This window comes from Acipenser ruthenus, chromosome 1 (genome assembly GCF_902713425.1).
Source record: "Acipenser ruthenus chromosome 1, fAciRut3.2 maternal haplotype, whole genome shotgun sequence".
Classification (NCBI taxonomy): domain Eukaryota; kingdom Metazoa; phylum Chordata; class Actinopteri; order Acipenseriformes; family Acipenseridae; genus Acipenser; species Acipenser ruthenus.
Genome location: NC_081189.1, coordinates 29861493 through 29884897, shown reverse-complemented (window position 1 = coordinate 29884897; position 23405 = coordinate 29861493). Strand labels below are relative to the sequence as shown.

Genomic DNA, 23405 nt, shown 5'->3' with positions numbered 1-23405 from the left:
CTGACAGCTGTACAGGTCTCTTGTGAATGGGTCCCAGCTACAGTATAGTATGTTCTTAGAGCACAAGAGTACATTTCAATAACATTATAATAAAACTGGCATTGATTAAACCCAACTGGTAACCATTTTTAATGTGTCAAATGCATTAGTTAAATACCCCGTGTTTAAAACAGACCCTCATGTAGTGACCTTGGGATGCTGTCACCCCCCACCACCATCTAGATTAATATTCATTGCGAATAAAGTTCCTTGAACTGAGCTGACATTTATTAAAGCCCACACCTGTCTGTCAACAATAGTTCATGGGCCAACATATGCTGCAAATGGAGGCAGTCTTTCTCTCCCTACAAAATCAGACATAGAGGTGCACTTCTTGTCGACACAGCACCCAGTTCTCCATGCAAACAGTAACTCTCCTAAACCAGCGTCAGGCACAAAATGCAGGCACTTCAATGCTGTTCTGTTGTGTCCTATACTTTACTGTTCTATTTAAACCCAACAATTATTTAGGTACATAAGTGCAACTTTCCTGCTACCAACCAACAGATCAACAGGTAACATCTGTTCCCACTGTTAGGGCAATTGCCTCTTTTCACCTGCCTAACCAACATATGTTACCAAGGTACTGAACCCCGGAGGCAAAGGCCATGGACTCATAGGTTGTCTGACCGATTGGTGTTGCTGAAGCATGAAAAGGTGAACTATCCACAGCTGATTTTCCTCCCCAAAGGCCAATGATGCTCACCCTGTACTCTACACTGTAGTGAAAATAGAGGCTTACATAAAGTAATACAGGCAAAACCTACTGTGCATTTTCTCACCATGGGTTAACAAGTAAAATACATTTCAGTGTATTAACTTGATTGCAGATAGAGGGCCCAGAACTAGACTGATATTACTTATTTAAAATATTTGATCTCACTTCCAAGAGAATCTTAGGAGACAATGCAATAAATCATTACAGTACAGTAATTAATACCACCTATTCAGACAATCATAAAGAAGAGCTGATGTGTAAATTAAGTGTCTTGAATAAGTCCTGTAGTAGCAACCACACTTCAGGCAGTTACAACAGAACCTTTCATAGCAGTCCTTTCAAAGTCAATTGTGTTCATGTGCATGCTGGAAGTGTACTAACTCCCTGTGACATTATGACAGTATGTTTAGGTTAGATGTTTTAATTTGATCTTGCCTTTCAAATGATCAAATACATATGAAGGATTTCAGAGTAAGATGATGTGAAGAGGTGAGTCTGTGATATGCTAAGGTTTCTGGGCTAGTCAGCCACATGTAATATGACCTTCTTGTTTTTAAAGATGACAGTTATAGAAGGCACAGGTATCAGACATTGTGTAGAGGTGTGTCTCTGTCTGTGCATCTGTCTGCCTGTATATCACACTCTCATGTGGAATATTATAACCATATGTAATGCATTTAAATGGTGAACAACCCTATAGTAAACATATTTAAGGTTGGAACCATATCCCCAAAACTTGCGCATTAAAATAATATCCTTGTCAAATACAAGCATCTGCACATGCTTATTTATACCAAGACCCATCCTGTGTTTTCACGCAGACAATGGAAACATGCAGAGACTTTGATTAGGAAGAAACATTTTAACAAGACATGTTGAATTAACTGCACAACAAAGTGCATATTTAACCTTCAAGGAACTTAAGTGTAATCATTTCAATGTGACATGGGTGCTCCTAGCAAGCTTGTGCTCTGGTCCCTGTTCCAAACATTGTCATGTCTTCAGGAGATTAGTTACAGGAAAGATTTCTGTTATGTCAACCCCTTATAAAAGTTTACCACAGTAAATCTGCATGCTAAGTATGCAGCTTTCCCCATGGTTATACTATGCATTTACCATACTTTATTATAGTTTGCCATTTTTATTAATATACTTTACCATACCTCTGAGGGCTATACAATGCTTACCTATACTATACCATGCTTTCACTATTTGTTATTACACTTTATGTTTTTACTACAGTAAAGTGTTATAACATTTTTAAAAATACTTTTTTCAGCCACTTCAGATAATCAGCTGTTAGAATGTCCAATATCGAGTATTGTAGCTAAGACAGGGCTCTGAGTGAGCGCAAAATATGGTATTTAATGTATACAGTATATACACATGATCCAGGCTGCGTAGGTAAAGCCTATAACTAAACGTTCTTATCTCTTACCTGAATAATTTTTTTTTCACACTCGTCCTCGGCATGTAATTTGCATACACATTTTCACTTGCCAGACCAGAGTCGTTCACGATCCAGGCTAGTTGCACAAGCAGTGCTGTAGCTCCCTCCTTTTCATGCAGAACTGAGGAACACTAGAGTACCTACACATGCAGTATGTTGGTACCTTCATTCTCTTAGCCAAAAAAAGAACCTGCTGGACATTTACTACATTAATTGAAATAAATTAACAATACCCTAGGATAGTGGCATCCAATGCCAATACTGCACGGTAGGGTGGATCTGGGTAACACTTTTTTTTGCGTACTTCAAGTATTTGGGATTGATGCCATTTTAATAGATTGACACCAATTATTCTTTACTGTTGCATAATAACAGCAAAAAAACTATCTACGTGGACATTCACTGTCAAAAATATATACCTTTAACACAAATAAACCAGACACGTACTGTTATTGTGGCACCCACTAGGTACTGGCAGTCACATACATGACAGGGTGGCTTAAAGTAGAATATATCTTTTCTTTATCTGTAGCTGACTTTGCCATGTCTCTAGGCTCCAAGTGGTATCTGTTTATACCTGTATTTGTGACTTCCTCGCAGTAGGTGTACAACATGAGTCAGGGTTAGCAACATTGCAAAGTTCATTTGTGAATCCCAGGATACAAATAACAGTTGCATGCAAAGAAAGATGGGAAGGCATTCTCACAAGTAGTTAAAACACAAAAGGGTACCCGTTTTATAAACCTTAATGTTTTACTTTAAAAGGAAAAAGACTGATTTGGGTTTGTTTACTTTCCTGATCCAGGCAGCTCTTGAATACCCAGCAGCCCTTGGGTTGTTTGACATCTGGACTGTGTTAGTAAGTAGAGCTGGCTTAATGATGAGGTAACTCACTATGGATAACAATGTTGCTTTTGTCTGTCATGTCAGATGATGACGTATGGCTTGTTATAGCTTGCTGTTTGACTGAACCAAGAGAAACAATAGTTTCTCTTCAAATCTGGAGACTAGACTACTGTTAGGATTATTTATATGTGATGGTAATTTTTGTTTTGATTTGCAGTTGATGTGTTAAGACTGTACACTTTTTTAGATTTAGTGACAGACCTCGTTGGAAGTAATTTGGCCCATCATTTTAAAGTTAAACACATCAGACATCATCAGATTGAACGTGGGCATGGGATTGAAGTGAAGGCCTTGGGGTATGCTACTGTTCACTCATGGAAGTTTCTGTTCGTTTACTCTTTCTAGGAATGTGATTTGGGTCCAGAATACCAATTCTAACTGAAATGTCACTAGATAGAGAAAAATCTAAGTAATGTTCACTAAAATGTGTAGAAAGATAACAAAAAGTTTTATGCAAAGGTACAATATACACATTTTCAGTAAAGCATGATACCAGCATGTGTTTTCAGTGGAAATCAACCGGAATGGGCTCTGTCCAGCAAAGAAAGCATGAGGGACTCAAACATACATGCAAGACCTATTGATTAACCATTCATCAATAACCATATGGTGTGCAGGGTCTCAAGCAGTCAGGGGAGTGCAAGTTTGATTCCTGACGGCCAATAGACTGATCTTTACATTGGCCCTGGTGCACATGCGTGTTGGGAAGTGAAAATTGGCATGAACTACTTCACCTTATTGTGCTACAGCAGCCCTTACTGGCCGGGCTCCTAGTGAGCTGGAGCAGACACCTGCAGGACTAGCCTTCATCAGTAGTCTGCTGTGGAGCTCCTGGCTATAAAAAAGCAGTTAGCATGGTGGTGAGGTTGAAGGAAGCCCACTGACTTTCAATTACATAGGAGCTGACTCATTTACCAATATTTAGAAGAAGCTTAATTGGATACTCCAAATCAAATATATTCATTTACATGAATGCACTAATGGATTACAACTGATACATGAGCAATGTAAAATAAAGTAGACATAATGCCTCCACCAGTATCATTTGTTTACTTTCACATTTTTTGACAGTATTACCCAAAAAGTAGACAAACATTTCAACTACAGTATGGTTTCAAGGGTGCGTGTTCATTCCTTTTTAAAGGCTTATTTGTTGACAAAGTTTAGGAGTTCTGATTTCCTTTTGGCTTTGATTTATTTTTTCTGTAGCTACTGAACCAAATATACAAAAGTATGTGTTTTTTTTTATTTTTTAATTCCTTTAGTATGTTTATACCATAACAGTGCCAGGGGAAATGGGTTAATTGCAGTCAGGGCCGGCTTGGCATCATGGTGTTAGTAACATTTTTAGATCTGTGTGCTAGCAATAAGTAATCCTCATTTTAATCACCATTTAAAACCCAGAGGAAAAAACTGCATGCATTTGATATAAATGGGTCTTTTGAGGTCCAACTTTTCATTACCAGACGTAAATACACTTTGTTCTACATAGAAGAGGCAAAGCCAATTCAAACAGATCTTACTCAGGCAAAATGTTTGTTTCTGCTTTACTGGCAAACCTTAAGCAACAGGCATAACATTTTACTACAACCTGTTGAAAACCAGCTTGCTGTCAGATAAATGCTGTAGATTAATGAAGGGGCTTGATAAATGAACAAGGCACTAACAAAAGTGTAAAGCTCTATACGATCATGCACTGCATAATTGAAATAGATGATGCCTGTTTTGAGGGTTTCTGAAGGCCCAAGCCACTGAACCCACATGCTCTCTTTTATTTCTCTTAGCTTCTTTCCAGTCACTATGAGCTGCCAGGCATTTCCTCTTTCCTTTCGCTGAGGTCAGCCAGTTGGAGAATGTGTAAACAGACCAGACAGTGCTGCTGAGCTATATAACTCCTCTGTCATGCTTCGACTACTCGTCTAGAAATTTGCATAAGTTCTCCGTGTCTGACTTAATTTGCTTTTTTTAAAAATACTATTTACACTGTATAGCTAACAGAAATGTTATATTTTTCTTCTGAATAGGAACTGTCAACCAGTTTTTTTTCTGTGGTGACAGATCAGGACTTAATCAGTAAACTCAAATACTGCTGCTCTTATCACTACTGTGTAAATTCAAAAGATTTTTAATTGACTTGAAGTTAAGTGTAAAGTGTAGATAGAAGTCTTCTGTTCATTAAATTTTACAAAATAGTTTATCACCTTATTAGGAAGTCAGCATTGATACCGCTGAATGCGGAGTGACAGTGTAGCACTTAAACTTTACAATAACCTTACCTGCTATCTATTATCCAGGTTTATTTTATTCAAATCAGTATACATGGTATAGGCTATGACACTGAAGAAATCTGTATGAATAAATAATGAAATAAGATTACTAAACACACTCAAGTACAGCATAAATATTTCAGTGTTAGATTGTCTCAGTCTTAATACCTAGATTGCTGTTGTTTTTTTGTTTTGTTTTTTTTTACCAAAAGTTATAATTTCAAAGTTATATCATTTTTACTAGACCAACATATACATTCAGACATGTAGGTTTTTAAGACCCCATTGGTACCTTCATTAGGTTAAAGGCCCAATAAAAGTTCTGTAGCAATACGGCCAACTCAATTGTTTTTATTAAGAAAAATACACTGATGCTCCTTCACAGGTGTACTGGACCTGGACTCCTGAAAAGCCATAAACCCTTTAATGATGTGTAGCATGTAAATATTTAAAAAGCTAGTATTACATTATTATATGTATTATGCACAATGTTACCTTTAACAGAAAAAAAAGTGTATGTAATGCTTTCAGACCTGTATGCCAAAAGTTAGTTTAATAAATAAATAAATAAATGAAGTGAGGTATAAAGCCAGTGTGTCTTTATTTTTTACTGCAAAATACAGATCAACATGGCAATGTTAATGTGCCTGTATTAAAACTGTTAGTCTAAATAAGTACCACAGAATAAACAAGTTTCTACTGCATATGTAGTAAAATATATTTAAAATAGCTAGCCACCCTGAGTGGGAATACATGGAAAACTACATGGAAACCCAAATTGCCAGAAAGATACTATAAAACAGCGTGACAGAAAGGTGAGTTATTTTTAATTTTTGCATGTAAACCAAGCCATTGCCTTAACCATGGCATGTTCATTGCCCGGCCATTGTACACCAAGACTTAGGAAGTCAATAATTAGAAAAACAATGATTTAAATAATAGGGCACATATCACACCACTGTAACCTAAGTATCACAAAATAATGTTGAAAATGAATCACATAGGATTTTTAGCCACCAGGTAGACTTATTTCACAAAGTCCCTAGCCAACTTTTAGTCACTTTGTCAAAATTAAACTTCAGCAAATCAACTATCCTAGCCATAAACCTCCTCCCCCAAACCTCCAGTCAGTCATCACTCAACATTCTCGGAAGGTATGCCTAGAGTAGTTGTCATATTTCAAATAAGTTAATCTACTCCTCATTTGGTATTCTCAGTGGATTGTTCTAGGTATCTAACGCTAAAGTAATTTAGGTATTTTATTGAAATTTGGGGGGGGAATCAGTAGATATAGATGCTGATCCATATGAAGAAGGGATAATGTTGTCAGTTAAACTAATAATCAGAGATTATTTTTCATAATTACAGTAATCATCTTTTTAAACATATTTTTTGCATTTAGGACAAATCCAAACACAATGGATTTACTGTATACTTTGTTAAAAAAAAAGCTAACTTTAAAGTGACTTTATTATATTAATATAAATTCACACTACGATTAACAAAATGATGTACTGCTGTATTAGTGTTGGTAGAATCTACAGGCCTATGTGTTTATATTATTGATAAACAGAATCCACTTTAATATCAAGCCCTGCCAGTTTTCGCTTGCAGCTTTTGGACAAACATGGACAAACACAGACACTACTGCCATCAAAGTATGATAGTTCCTCAGGAAAGGGATACTGTAATTAGTAGAAATGCACTTCATTTAGGTATGCAAATAGATCATTACTATAAAGCTAACATACAGCAGCAAATCATCTGAGTGAATCTCATAAAACGGAATCTGTATTTACCTACAGAAGTTTTGATACTTGCTCTATAAATATCCATTTATTACAAAAAATAACATGGTTTTCAGAGAATCTTGACCAAAGTGTCTTATACCTGAGGATACTGTATATAATATGCTGTACTAAATTCAAACATTGGGTACAAAACTTAGGAAATCTGGTATTTCTTTAGAAATGTTGAAAGATTCCAAGCATTTAAAAGTTTATCACTCAGAGTCGAGGGCCAACTAAGAATGTATTTTCCCATAAACAAGAACTGTTGATCAGACTGCCTTCTATTAATAAAGTGTTTGCAATTTTGCACATGTTGCAATTTCCCATCACTTCCCCATTGGATTCCCAGAAATTCTCCTCCAGCAAAGAGGTCATTATTCTTATGAGTGATGACTGACTGGAGGTTTGGGGGAGGAGGTTTATGGCTAGGATAATTGATTTGCTGAAGTTTAATTTTGACAAAGTGACCAAAAGTTGGCTAGGGACTTTGTGAAATAAGTCTACCTGGTGGCTAAAAAACTGACATATAATTCTATGTGATTCATTTTCAACATTATTTTGTGATACTTAGGTTACAGTGGTGTGATATGTGCCCTATAATTTAAATCATTGTTTTTCTAATTATTGACTTCCTATGTCTTGGTGTACAATGGCTGGGCAATGAACATGCCATGGTTAAGGCAATGGCTTGGTTTACATGCAAAAAATAAAAATAACTCACCTTTTTGTCACGCTGTTTTGGTAGTATCTTTCTGGCAATTTGGGTCACCATGTAGTTTTCTTTTAGGAAGAGAAATTATCCTTCAAAATTCAAATGACCTAATTAATATAAAAATATGGGAGCACGTTTCTGTCAGTGTTCCAATTTTGCCTTGCACAACTTTTTTTTTACAGTAAGTTTTTAGGTTGTGTTGATGAACCACAAGTGCAGCCTGCCTCATTTGGCTACCAAAAAATGTAATTAAAAAAGCGAGGGAAGCAAAACAAAGCTCAGATATAGCATCACACAAATACCCCCCAAAATATGAGAGCACTTTGTACTATCCATGTATTATGTGCTTAACATTTTTTTACTGCATATATATTTATATACATGTTATACACATACATATATAATATATACAGGGTTCTACAAAACGATGGCTTCAGCAATTCTAATCCTTATGGTAGTCTACAAACTGAGCAAAAATCCAGCACCCTAGGTTAATCATATAAAAAGATATCCAATCAAAATGATTAGCTTAGTACATTCAGGCCCGGCACCAGGAACTGCACAATGGGGGTGTGTGAAAGGATAGCGCGGTGGCCAAGGCGTGTTACCGCCAAGAAGGAGGCATAAATGGGATTGTTGCCGGGGCACACTTCTATTAAATAAAACATTTAAACAAAAACAACAATACAAACAAAATAAACTTTCACCCAAGCAAGGCTATCATGGTACGATAGCAGCGAGCACAACCTGCTACTCTCAGCTCTTCTGCTAACTACCTCCACAAAGAAAGGGTCTGCCTTCCTTTATGTACCATGTGACTGGGGCTTGCCACATCCCTCAGATGGATTCTGGCAGGGATGGAATTAACCCTATCCCAGCCAAACTTATATTCAAAGCAATCAAACTTTATTTACACATGCACCAAACCACACTATTTACATACAGGGTCTCCGCCCTGTCACACCCCGCCCCCCCTTGTGCAAAGCACAGGTGGCCGCAAACAAATAAACTACAAAGCACTATTATTTTAGGAGTCGTCTGCAAAATGGCAATACTTTGAAACGTTGAATGAATGTTGTCGCATTAAAAATAAATACTGAATGAAGAGGTCTGTAAACCCTTCGTACTGTATGCTTATATTTTCTATTTGGTCAAAGTAGCTTGCCAGCGCTACTTTCAGCAGATCACAGTTGTTATTAAAAAATTGTTTGGTACAGCTTTTAGCTATAATAGAAATCTGCGCAAGGCTACATCACAAATGGGATCGTCATTGCTGAAGTCTCTTGAACACATGGTATGGCTTTCAAACTTGTTGCCATGCAATTTACACGGCTTTTTAGCGTGAGAAGGTGATTTTACCCATCCCTTTTTAGCCGTACCATGTTTTGGCTTCACACGTGAGTAATGTATGTGATGTAGGCATGCTACATCACATTCTCAAGACAACGGAGAGAGAATTTTGAGTTTCTAAACTGCATGTAAACCAATGATGCAATACAAAAAATCAAATGTGTGCCAGAGGTTAACCCTATGCAGTGTATGCATATCACATACACAGTTAATGAACCATGTGATATAGGCTTCAAATGGACTTACCAATGGAAGTTACCCTTTGAAGCGATTTTGAAGGCGACGCACAGGTCTTCCATTGCTGGCACAATGTACTGAACACATTATAAAATAGGAATTTGTGATGGTTATAAAGGAAGGAAATAGCAGAGAGAAAACTACCTAGAAACTTAAGTTTATATTATTTGTTTAACAGAAAGATACAAAAAAACATGTTTGTTAATTACAGATATAATTTTAGCCTTTTCAAAAGGATAAATCTGATTTGGCTTTTTATTCCAATTTGTACACATATTCTGTTATATTATGTTGTTTATGTTTGCACAAAATGTGTGTTTTTTTAATGTATTTTTATTTTTCATTTAAGAACTGGCTGAGATTTGGTTAGTATAAGTTACCTGGCTTTGAAAATGTACAAACTTCAATGTTTAAAAAAAAAAATCACACTCACACTTACACTCACACTCACACAAGGAAAATCACAAGAATGTAACATTTTCTCGATGGAGCCAACACTTCTTCAACTGCATTAGCAGTCTGTGATTGTAGCTGCTGCTAGGAAACACTTCATTTTAGCACATTATCAAGTTAAAACCAGATCTTATAATTAATACATAGTTTACAGTTACCTCATTATTTTGTGCAAGAAGAAGCATTGACCTTGGCTAGTGGCTATAGTGACAGACACAGTCAGTCATGTAATATTCTGTAAATTAGAGTAGAATTGGAGTTACTGTATGTCTAATGGTTAAGGGCAAAGCAATCTGCTTGAACCTCTACAGTCTGGCTTCCGGCAGCATCACAGTACTGAAACTGCTGTGCTCCGGATTGTGAATGATCTCCTGCTTGATGCTGATGCTGGTGCTCCCTCTGTGCTTGTCCTCCTTCATATAATAGCCACTTTTGACACCAGAGATCATGGCATTCTGTCTCTCCTGGATGTCCTCTTACCTATCCAGACGCATGCAGTCTGTTTTCTATGCTGGATGCAGTGGTGTCGCAAACCCAGTCACTTGTGGTGTCCCCCAAGGATCTGTTCTTGGGCCCCTTCTCTTTAATATCTACATGCTTCCCTTGGGTCACCTTATCCGCCAACACAGCCTCATGTTTCACTGCTATGCTGATGGCACCCAGCTCTACTTAAAACTTGACCCTGGAACCCCCACTGCCATGGTCCAGCTCTCGACTTGCATTCAAGACATCATCTGAACACTAGCAAATTTGAACTCCTTCTAGTAGGATCTAAAACTCAACTTAAGAATCTCACTATAGCTGCTCTGAACCTCGGAAACTGTCTGCTTCTGCCTTCCCCCACAGTACGAAGCCTTGGTGTACTTCTTGACAGCAACCTCTCCTTTGATGCCCATATCTCCTCCGTGGTCAAATTTTTTTTCTACCATCTTCAAAACATCTCCAAAGTCCATCCCTACCTTTCCCTCCTGGATGCAAAGATACTTTGGCATGCATTTGTCTTCTCTCGACTCGACTACTGCAACTCTCTCTATGGTGGTCTCCCGGCACGTACCATAAACCGATTGCAGCTAGTTCAGAATGCCGCTGCCAGGATGTTTACCAGATGTAAAAAACGTGATCACATCACCCGCCGTCTTGCCCAGCTGCACTGGCTACCTGTAAAGTTCAGGATTACTTTCAAAACTCACCTACAATGCTCTTCATCACACGGGTCCTGAGTACCTTCTCAACTTGCTGACCCGCTATGTCCCTGCCCGCAAGCTGAGGTCCTCCGATTCTGGCCTGCTTGTTATCCCCAAGCAAAAGTGCACCACACTTGGAGAACACTCGTTTAGCTTCATGGCTCTGACTCTTCGGAACTCTCTCCCAGCTTTGGTGCATGATCCCACCGTCGCTCGCTTTAAATCAGCTCTCAAGGTCCACCTGTTCTCTCTTGCTTTCCATGCTCTTTAAGCCTGATATCTGCTATTAGCTGCTGTGTTGTTGCTACTATTTCATGTATTATGCTATTGTCACGTATTATGCATTTTTCACTGTATTTAATGTATCATGCATTGTTTTTTTTACTGTATATCATGTATTATGCATTTCTCTGTATTTAAAGTATTATGGATTTTCTTGTCGTTACTGCATCTTGTAAAGCACTTTGTGTTGGTGGTCCACTATGAAAGGCGCTATATAAAATAAAGATTGATTGATTGACTGAAGTTTTTACACTTTCCTATTACAAAAGTCACTGAATCGTAATTCAAACTGCTCTTTCGTCCAGCATATAGGGCACCAGTGCTGCAGATTAGTAAACTGGTAGAAATGGAAGAACTGGAAGGATTTGCAAACTAGATATGACAGTAAGTTTACTTGGAGATAGCAGGCTGTATTGTGAGGAGGACCATTGCTGTAAACCTTTTAAAGAGCAATCAGTTCAACTTACCTGTTAAGGGTTAAACTTACATCTCCAAATCAAAAGAATGAGCGTATAATATATTTAGCAACCTGAGTTCCAATGTAAATGTATATGAAAGATTTCCCACTCAGTAAATGCCTTGCAGGCCTTACCTCACGAATGTACAAGAAGCCACTTCTAAGGATAAGTCAACGCACTCATAATTGTATAGAGAACTCTTTGTAATTTCTCATCTCGGCAGCGTCATTAGTTAACAACAAAGCAAACAGGACTTTTGCATACAGTATAAGTTGTACAATTTCAAAATGTTGGGCCTGAATAAATCTGCGATTCCTTGGTGTCATCCCTCAAAACCTCTTGTATCCTCAAAGCTGTGATAATGTACATCTCATGTGTGCCTAATTATTTACAGCATTAGCTTAACTGTTTACTTATTCAGTGTCCTTTCTGGTAATTCCAAACTGATAGACAGTTTTAAATTAATCTAAAAAAAGGATGCAAACCTCTTTTCTTACAAGGACTAGCTACCCAGGCTTTTGGGTATTCATGTCTACTAGCTAAGACTCTTGTTTTATGAAATTCTGTCAGGTTACAATGTAGTTGAATGAGCATTTCTCTGGGCAGGAAATTTAATTTACAGCTCAAAATGTGAGTATTAGCACTATAAGACTCAATAGAACCAAAGGTACAGGGAACAAAAGCATAACATAATCTGTACATTTGTTCCATTTCTGAAATGTGGAATCAAGCATTTGTGACTTCATTGCTGAAATGCCAAGTGAGACCATTTCCTTGAAAGGAGTTTGACACAGTTTTAAATTGGTTGCTATGACTTCGGACTGTCGGGCCCTAGCTGTCACTGCAATTACATCGTTAACATTGTTTTGAGGTATATGTTACCTTTCATTTGCCAACGCTAAAGGGACATGGATGACTGGTTGTTCTGGAATGACAAAAGCACCATTCATTGAGAGAGGGCTTTTCAGATGCAAGTCAAACAGAATAACCTGGGATCCAAATAGCTCATAAATCATTAACAAATGCTGAATAAAATGTTATTTTGGATGGTGTCCATTTGTTTGGGGGATTCAGCACTTTGCTACAATAATTCTACCTTAGAAGTATTGAGTACAATACTTTGAATGCAGCTTGGAAATGTGGTGAGTACAGATTTGGTGTGGCTGTGTGGGATGAGGCGGGGATCACTTTACAATAGGCTGGGAGGTAAAAATATCTATAGGATTGAAATTATGTATTTAAATATTAGGTTGCATTAATTATTATTAATTTATTTCTTAGCAGACACCCTTATCCAAGACAACTTACAATTGTTACTAGATATCACATTATTTTTTACATACAATTACCCGTTTATACAGTTTTGTTTTTATTACTGGAGCAATCTAGGTAAAGTACCTTGCTCAAGGGTACAGAAGCAGTGTCTCCCACCTGTGATTGAACCCACGACTCTCCAGTCAAGAGTCCATAGCCCTAACCACTACTCCACACTGCTGCATTAATAACATTGTAATGAAATATTTTAGATAGTACACAACACTCGACTTAGTGGCAAGACACTTAGCTGAATAATTTCTTTACCCAAATAATATACAATGTTATTTACTCTGGATAGCTAAATATGTTGTGGTTTGTGAAGGCATGAAGTTTAGGGCAGCAGTGTGGAGTAGTGGTTAGGGCTCTGGACTGTTGACTGGAGGTTCGTTGGTTCAATCCCAGGTGGGGGACATTGCTGCTGTTCCCTGTTTTCATCAGAAATATTATAATTTTACTCTTAAGTAACCCACCAACTGGATGAACAACCCCCACCCCCACCCCCACATATTGCCTTTAGCTGAGCACACATAAAATGTGTGGCATGCAGACTTGAATGTGTTCCAGAAGCGCTGCAAACATACCATATGTTGGGATTTAGTAATAGAAAGGAAGTGTTTCAAAATGACAAGCAAGACGGGCAAAGCTATTTATTTATGTCTGTCAAGGCAGTTGGTGGTGCACTGATATCACTTGAGCTGTGAAAGTGAATAGCAAATGTCCCAGTTGTGTGGTAGTTTGTCCAAACTATTTTCTAAATATATATTAAAGTTGGGTGCTGCATCAGTGCTGCAAATAGGAACAGAATTAAGTTGAAAATCTGGAGTGAAAAATAGGCAACAAGATTCAAAGACCACTGCAGTAGGACATAGGGGGCGCTACAACGGACACTTCTGAATCATCAGATGTTCAGTAGGAACACATTCACATTCATCCTTGGTAAAAAAAAAAAAAAAAAAAACAGTTTCTGTATGTCGTTCTTGTTAAAATGCTGTGAATGTGGCATTCTTATTACTTATTACTGTCTTACTGTGTCTTGTTACTATGTCTTAAAAACATCTGCATGTAACAAGGCTCCTCTGTGCTACTGTAGAATATATGGACACCACACACGTTATGATTTATACAGGGGATTAGCACACTGTCAATGAATCCTGGCGATATTATCACACAGAAAGCCTGTCAGGCAGGTACAGGTGACTTACATGTCTGTCAGCCAAATATAATAAGCATTATAATTTACTCTTTAAATTTTGCAGTAAACATACTGTATTTCAGTAGGACCGTGTTACCTAATGGGTCAATAATTCAAGTTTTACAATACTAAATGTTATAGGCCTTTCTGAGAATGTTTTATTTCCATATGCCTAGCTAGTATCAAATCAATCACTGAAATTTCATTTAGGCTATATTTGTGGCTTTATAATAGCAAGCATGGGTGAGACCCACCTCAAACACACACACACACACACACACACACACACACACACACACACATATATAGAGGGTTATATTACCATTACATTACTTGAATAGACGATCTAGCAGTCAGTCAATTTATTTTAAATAGTAATCTAAGAAAAGCCTGAAGCAGGCATATGCATCTATATAATGGTGTCACAGTTGGGACATATTTACATGCAACATTTTTAATAATATATGCTAATAGATGGCTTGGAGTCCATTATTAGAGAGGAAAAGGGGAGGGAATTATGGATGTCAAGTGTGTTAATAAGCAAAGCTGTTATTCCTTAAATAATGTATGATACAAGACAAGGGTTCGTTTTCATAATAAATAGTTGTTATGCCTTCACTACCTGTCAAAACATGTAGAGGCAGTTTCAGGAAGTAGCAGTTCAATTATTGTTCTCAGTAAATTCTTCCTAGTACAGTTACTTTTATTTTTTGCAAACAAATTTGCCTTAACCTTTACACTTGCTTTTAAAAAACAGAGCCCATCAAGAAATTACAGCATGTATTTCAAGTTGATAATAAATTCAAATTAAGATTATAAGAAGGTTTAACAAAGCATTTAAAATGGAAACCTTTGTTATAAATACTAAAAACATTCTGTTGCATCAATAGCGCAAACATTATACATCTTCAAAAGTGACAGTAGTTTACTATGCCTGGGTTCTCAAACTGGGGGCAGGGGGCTATGAGATGGTTTCAAGGGCGCTGTAGCATATATCAAAAAATCTCTTCCAACATGATCCTGACAAAGCAATGTTCCCCAGATCGAGTGGCTCAGTTAATTTATACAAACACTGCTGTTAGGTGCTTTGGATTATTTCGACTGGTACATTGATGTCAGCTGGTGCCCACACTTACAGTGAGCACCATTATACAACAGAAGGCAGTGATTGTAAGGAGTACAAATTAGGCAACTTTATTAATGTACTTTATAATTATAAATATTGATATATTTATACATAAATAAAATTAACTATAACTCTCCCGCTTACCTTGACAGGAAGGTTTATGTTGGTAATAATCTTTTCCAGGGGCATTTGCATTTGCAGTCAGACAGAAATAACACTGAGCATAATGTAAGCAGTAGTACTTTACTTATATTGGTACAAACAGGATGCCTACTTGCATGGTGGGACCTTGAGCCAAGAAAGCTTGGAAACCCCTGTATTTTTTTTTACATCCAAAGCACTGTGTTTGGCTAATTCGGTTTGCTTTGACATGTTAGTACTATGTCTAGCACCTCTAGTATGTAGGGTGGTGAAGCTGAGTTAAAGCTAGGTTGGCCTCTTCTGATAAATGTCAGTAGATGGCGACTACCACAGTTGTTGGCATGCTCATATTGTACCATAGTAACTAGAAAGCCTTGCTCCTAACATATAGTACACTTTTAACAAATAAGGTACCTCTAGGGAAGCCAAGTAAAAATAAACATCCTGTGGAGTTAAACATGTTGGTACACAATGCTTATATTGTTTGTGCACGAGTTGGTCATAACATTATGTTATAATCTTTTCCAGGGGCATTTTTTCTGCATTCCCCAGAGTATTTCAGCACCGAGACACACTTCAGACTGCTGAATGGTTGGTTCAGCCTTTTTTCCTTTTAAGGCATTTTTACTTGTGTACAGGAAAGAACAGCGGGCTCTCCAAAGTGTCAGAGCTATGAGGAGCAGACAAGAGTGTGTTAGCATGCTTGAGGCCCAGGTCTGTCCACAAATCTTTACACTTGAGCTTTTTTTGTGATAATGGATCAAGAGGAATGCTAGCTTTTTGGCTTGGAAACCAAAATGAGCTCTGGAGATGCAGTTACAGAACTATGGGGGTTTGGAGTGTAGAGAAAGGAAAAGGTCAGAGTGTTGTTTTTCAGTCTCAAAGAGGTAATCTGACAAATGTTGAGGCTAATATACTTAGCCTCAACTGTAAAAGTGCAAACTGAAACCCAGTTATGAGGTGTGATATTTATTCTAAAATAAAGTAATGGAACATATTAAAGAGGTTCTCAAAATACAGCTACTGTATGTGTGACAGAAAAACTCGTTTACATCTGTACTGTTTCACATAAGCCTCTGGATAGAAGTCAGCCCTGGACACTAACTTGTGCTATAATTAAACTGGTGCCTGTTTAGCATCAAAACCCTTTTTAAATTGAGAAATGATGGTATTCAACTCAAACCTACAACTAACAGAAAATAATGGAATTAATGTTGTCACGTTTAACAACATCAAATTGCAAAGACTTCATTCAATCAGAAATATGTTATCAAAATCTTACTCTGCCTTAGAAAACAAAATACAGGATGAAGTAAGTTATACCGATGGGCAGTTCTGCTTAATAACAGAATAAAAAAATAGATCAATGTTGTCTTAGAATGCCTAAGGGATTCACAATATTATTAATATATTATATTGTCCACAGATAATATACGTTTTAGAGTATCCACAACCTGGCACAAGCCTGAAGAGACTTAAAGGATCTTTAGATGTATTACAAAAAAACAAACCAAAATAAACATGTCACATAATCAAAATGATGCAAGTAAATAAAATTAAAAAAATCAATAACCAGCATTTATTTTTTTGTAAGAATGTGAAATGCATACAGTTCTGTCAGACCCCATTGTTTTCATTTTACTCGCTCTCTGAAATGTATTATTTTACCATTTTTATAACAAACAAATTCAAAACCAAATACATATGCTGTAAGGGTGTAATTATAAGCTTTGCTCATGTGGGTCTTGATGTCATGGGATTACCAATCAATCAATATTTATTTTATATAACGCCTTTCATAGTGGACCACCATCACAAAGCGCTTTACAAGATAGTGAGGAACAATGCATAATACATTAAATACAGTGAAATACAGGTAATAGTACATTAAATACAAACAGTAAAAAAACAATGCAAATACATTAAATACAGGCATAATACATTAAATACAGGGCTAGGATGTGAATTCTAAACATTGTGGATGTGTGTGTCATGCAGAATTATACAAATAAGATGGTGAAAAACCTGAAATAGCAATTTAGACAACAGCTAATAACAGATATCAGGCTTGAAGAGCATTGAAAGCAAGAGAGAACCAGTGGGTCTTGAGAGTTGATTTGGAGCGAGTGACTGTGGGAGCTGAAAATAATCTTATTTTCAGCTCCCACAGTCTGAAAATAATCTTATATAATTATTACCTGAAAATAATCTTATATAATTATTTTCAGGTAACACTTTTGACTAAGAAGTTGTCATTTCTTTGCAAGGTTCACATTTAATAGGAATCACTTCACTCCTCCTTTAACTTTGCCAAGCAAAATAAACACATGACAGCTTCTGACAACTTACTGCACAAAACATAACCATCTACTGAAGCTTCTGAAGATGCTACAAAGTTACCAGCATTGATAGTTTCTAAAGATTCTTTGCAACAAAGAAAAGTAACTGCAAGCTAACTTCTCATTCAAAAGTGGAGTCCCTTTGTTGCTGGTTTCTTTTATCAGAAGGATTTAAATTATAACGGGTCATGCTTTATTTTAACAGCACTGTTAGCAACTCTAATTGTTACTCAATATATATATTACATCTGTTCTAAAACCAATGCCTACTGAGGATAGGCTTCACAGTGACTCTCAAGCCCTTTTCTCAAAAGGTTATCCTTTTCAGTGGATTATTTCAGACAAACAAAGGTAAATAATCTTGGGTTCCATTATTACCTTGTCACCCACCACAGCAATACCATTATCCCTTAAGCAGTATTCCTTGCACAAATTAACATTTGTATAAATCCAGAAAGACACATAATCATATATTAGGATATTCTTTGAAAGCTTATACAAACATGCAGCACTGTAGAATGAAAAATTAAGGTTTGTATCCCATTTCATTTTAGAAAAGTGGATATCGCCCCATAGCGTGCAGATCATCAAGTGGCACGTGTCAAGGATTCAAACAGCGATGTCCAGTTGCTACAGGCCATAACCCACTGGGGTTGCCCTGTCTGCCAGTATGTCTTATATAATAGGGAATAAAAGAGCCTCAGAAAAGCTTTTGTCATCTTCCTTTTTGTTCTAAATGGTGAATGGTACTCTCCCACAACCTCATTGATTCTCACATATGCAATTACTATCTGTTAGTTTTTTTTTTTTACACCACTACACATGCAAGCACAGATTATTAGCATGCTGCTAATGTGAAGCTCGCGCCTTCCACCCTTGTAGAGGAGGAGCATTCAGCTTTAAGACGTCAAAGCAGCAAAGAAATTACAGCCATGCCAGCTATCCCTCTACTCAGCTGCTTTCCCGTGCACATACATGGTCTGTGACAGCTAGAGCAGAGAAATGCAGGCAGCATTACAGGCTGAAATCAGGCAGCCGTCCAGTGACTGAAATGATCCTTCCTTCAGCACACAGTGCCTCAAACTGACTGGAGACTCCACACGAGAGGAGCTGGCTTCTGTGTTATTTAGCTCTCACTCACTGACTCTCGTTGAATAAAGCAGTGGCTCTGCATTTCTCCTTTTGTGACTACATTTCTTCTGTGTCCCCCTCTTTCTAGGATGGCTGAGGCAGAATTACACAAGGAAAGGCTTCAAGCCCTAGCAGTAAGTCAATGGCTTTTTTATGTTTTTTCTTAAAGCTCATCTTTTTTTACACTCTCAGATGGGCATGTGTTTGTGTATGTGTATGTGTGAATGTGAAGGACAGTTTCAATCTTATGATATTTCGAACACTAAATTAGCAATATACTCTGGAATAGTCCATTGTTATTTATTGTCTTTTATTCAGAATTTGGCTTGTAGTTTGCGGAGGATTTCTCTAAAAGGGATAATGTGGAACTCGTTTTCTGGAGTATTATCATCAAAAGAGATTACTGTTTTTCCAGGTATTTAAATTTTAGCTGGGTTAAAATAAAAATGAAGGAAAATTAAACTTGAAAAAATTGAAAGAGTAAAACTGGATGTACCAAGTAGCAGCAGGTCAGTTTTGTCAACAGTTTCCACAAGGGTTAAGGAAACTTAAAACTAAATTTAACTCCAGTGTGTGACTCAAGGCAAGCAAGCCCGCGAAAGTGAGCAGCATATGGTACATTTTTAAATCATATTGTGCTTTCTGATATTTCATATGCAAGTGCAAACTCTAAACTCATTTTTACTATAAAACATTTTATATAAAAAAAGAAAAGACCAAAGCTTATGAAGTATACGTATGTGTTTCTTCTGCTTTGATTTACCTTGTAAGTTTGGAGATATATTCTAAACCGCATTTCCAGCCAATTTACTGGTTAGCACTAGCTTCAAACAATGGGAACATGAAAAGCTATGGTATAGTATAAGATATAAATTACACTTAATGCACCTGGGGATATTCAACATGTCATGTAGCTGAGAAAAAGCCTAGACAGCACAAATAAGAGTAGTTTATTGTGAGTGGTGCTATTATTGTTAGTGGTGTGTGTTGACAAGGCATGGTTATATTTCAAGTTAGGATTTTACAGGAAAATAGCTACATTCAGTGTCTATTTTTTATGGATCATATCTTCTTTTATAAACTTCTTTTTTTTAGTACATATGACAGTATGTAATATTTATGCACCATTAATATTAAACGTATTTTAGTTTTCTATAAGGCAAAAGTAGATCATTTTCATCCCCGCCAGCTGAGAATGCACTTATACATATCTGCTTTGGGAACGTGAGGTTAAATAGAGTTGACAAGCAATTCAAACATGCCCTGCTAGCTAACAGAAAGCTTGGGCCAAGGCAAGGTAGCTTCATAATTCACATCGTTTATTTTTTTGGAATAGATAGATACAGGTTCAATTATTTTAAAGCAAAGCCAAAGCCAAAGGCACATTTTGTGATTGAACAAAAACAACTGTTACAGTAAAAAATAGCAGAAATGTTAAATTACTGTTACAAATATTTTCTTGATAGTTTTACACATTAAAATATGGCAAAGTGCTTAAGCTACAATATCTTATAAATTAGTATAGGCATAAGCCATATTATACAGTGGTACACATATCATAGACTCAATGAGAGCATACAGCTGTTTGGAAAACCCAAAGTCACTGGTCAATTAAAAACTGTTTGTCATTTATACAGCACTGTGTTCCTTGGAGTAATTAACAAATTCAATGTTATTAAAAAAGGAGTCAGTGGACCAAGTTGTTACATTCTATATAACAATGGACAAAAGTTATGCAACACCTAGAATCTTAGGATTGAGGCATAATTAAAAAAAAAAAAAAACTATATGAACAGAGTTTGGATCTATTATTTTACTTAACATTATGTAAACAAGGAAACAGCTAAATGATATTGCAGAAGTCTACTGGAAGCCATAATAGTACAGTATTTCAGGTTAGATTTTGATATGTCGCATTGTTACATTTTTGTCAGTTTTTTGTTAAGTATATGGAAAGCTGCAAAGCGATATGTAATTCAATATGTTAACATTATTCAGCAGGTTTCATTCAACTTTATGAAGCAAAATATGTTAATTATAGGGTGATGCAAAACCTTTGGCCATAGCTGTGCAATAAAATAAACTGCAATAGTGAAGTAAAGCTTCCCCATCTGCTTTAAAGAAATGGGAGCATTATTAAATAAAATCTTTGAATAACAGGCTAACCCGAAGCCACACATAGCAACTTCTTTGTAGAACCCACCAATGTCCCAGTTGCAGATTAATTGAAATCTAATGGTCATGTGCAATTGTGTATTCTTAATTTGGAAATATGCACCATAACCTGAGGTCTAGATCCCAACCCACATGTTTGGGCTCTGAGCATGAAGGTCAGCAGTTGAACTCCTGCCTTGAGAATTATATTTTCCATCTTCCAGCTCTACTGCATGGCGATTGTGGGTGATACTTCAAACTAAGGACTAATGTGATCCCACTGACTTATAAAGCCTATGCTTTAGGACAGTAGGTTGATCGTAAGCCAAACTTGAAGCAGGACCTGTTTGGAAGTGAGCATGTAGTTTAAAAGTATGGAATGGTTAGAGAGTTTGGCCCAGGATCTAACATGGCCAGATTTCAATTAAGGCCAAGTTATACAGGACCACTGACCCCCAATAAGGTAGACACAGTAGCAAAGGAGGCAGTGTGGAAGAGAGAAAAATAACATTTTGTGATGTGGGCTTGGTCTTTGTAGGATTGGTTTGCTAATATAATAAGTTTAGTGCGATGAACCTCACCCCAAGAATCGTCTTGAACTGGGTCTGCTGCAGTCTCGAGTAATGTTACATTGTTTCTACTACTTGTTGCACTATATCTGCCCCCACCCACGTACTCTAGGCAAATTGTTTTGAGTCCCCCAAATGCAGAAAGGTTGTAAATTGGCTGATGAACTAACTCATCAGCTTCACTTCTTGACTTGCAGTTAAAGTTGTCAGATAAAATAAAAAATAATTTTAGTTTTAAATACATCACTGTAGCCTACATTTCAGACCACTTAAAATCATTAAAAGTACTTAGCCCCCAAAAAACACCCAGCCAAAAACAAATATCACATAGTAACAACATCTTAGTGAATCTTAGTGAACTCTTCTAAGTACATTTTTCAACTAAACAACAACATCCAAGCATTCCTTTCATTACTTTTTATTGGCGGTGGAAATGATGGTTTAAAGCCAAATGTAATATATTCTAGACAAAAATATGTGCATTTATTAGACCCTAAGGACAAACTTAAACTTTTGGCAGGTCTTCACTATAGTCTCGCATGTGTCATTCAGTGTTTCTTGGAAAGGGTTAAAAACTGTTGCTTCCAGTAAATGCAGGAACTGTCTATTCAGGCACAGAAGTTGCAGCCTGAGGGGTGCTTGGCTGTGTGTAACTAGCATTATGATGTTTGTTTACACAGATGATTTTAATTTCAGAGCCCCCTTCCCCCAGTGAGAAGAGTTAGATGGGAGGGGATAGAGTTAGCTAATTATAGTAGCAGCTGCCTGGCAGTGTCTGCTGCCCCATGCAGGGGGGCAGGACCAATCAGTGGGAAAACTGAAAGGGCTAGCCAGAGTCCTCAGGTTTCGTCTCTTATAACATTTGTGTGAACATGCTAGTAGGAACAGGAGGAATTCAGGTCATTTTATGTCTCCCGCTCAGCCATTCCTTCCCAACCCCCAAATTCCCCTCCTGCTACCAGTTGTTCTTTCTCAGTAAGAGCCTTCCATAGTGGTAAACATACTGAGTTACAAGGAACTGAACTGGTGAAAGTTACATGAAAAGATTGGCTTTCCTAGGTAAAACCATTACATACAGGGCTGGCTCGGCAGGATTGAAACAATTCTATGAACTTTTAATTTGTGGTCCCCACACCCCAAATGACCGAGTGTCCAGTTCTAACCCCCATGGCTGTTTTAAAACAACAAGTTGGTTTTACTTGCTCTCCACATGCAGTCAGAGTGCTCATCTTGAGCTTTGTGCTAAATCCACCCCATGAACGCCCGTTCCATGTCATTCACTGGCCAAACCCTTGCATTACATGTTACAATATCCTACAGTGAGCTTTGTCCATGTAGTCTTATGCAAATGTCTAGCACTAATGTCTGACCCAGTGGTCATAACCTGTGTCAATGGTTAGGTGTCACAAGCCTAATGCAAGTGCACTTAACTTAAGACAAGGTAAATTATATACAGGTAATGACCCCTGTGGTGGATATTATTATTATCATTTATTTCTTAGCAGATGCCCTTATCCAGGGCGACTTACAGTCGTAAACAAAAATACATATCAAGAATCACAGTACAAGTAATAATACAATTAAGAGCAA

At 37.2% G+C, this 23405-nt stretch overlaps 1 protein-coding gene across 5 annotated transcripts in view; it reads left to right on the top strand.

The window, feature by feature from the left end:
• The window catches only part of LOC117420538 (A-kinase anchor protein 2), a 165847-nt gene that overhangs the window by 15821 nt on the left and 126621 nt on the right, over positions 1 to 23405 (top strand). For 3 of the 5 annotated variants that reach the window (XM_059023358.1, XM_059023354.1, XM_059023367.1), the window contains one exon: positions 19181 to 19226. The exons of 1 other annotated variant lie outside the window; for it this stretch is intronic. In XM_059023358.1, coding sequence (XP_058879341.1) covers positions 19181 to 19226 — 46 coding nt within the window. Of the gene's footprint in view, positions 1 to 12837; positions 12989 to 19180; positions 19227 to 23405 lie in introns of those variants that run through there. One more of the 5 variants, XM_059023363.1, reaches the window with a different exon arrangement.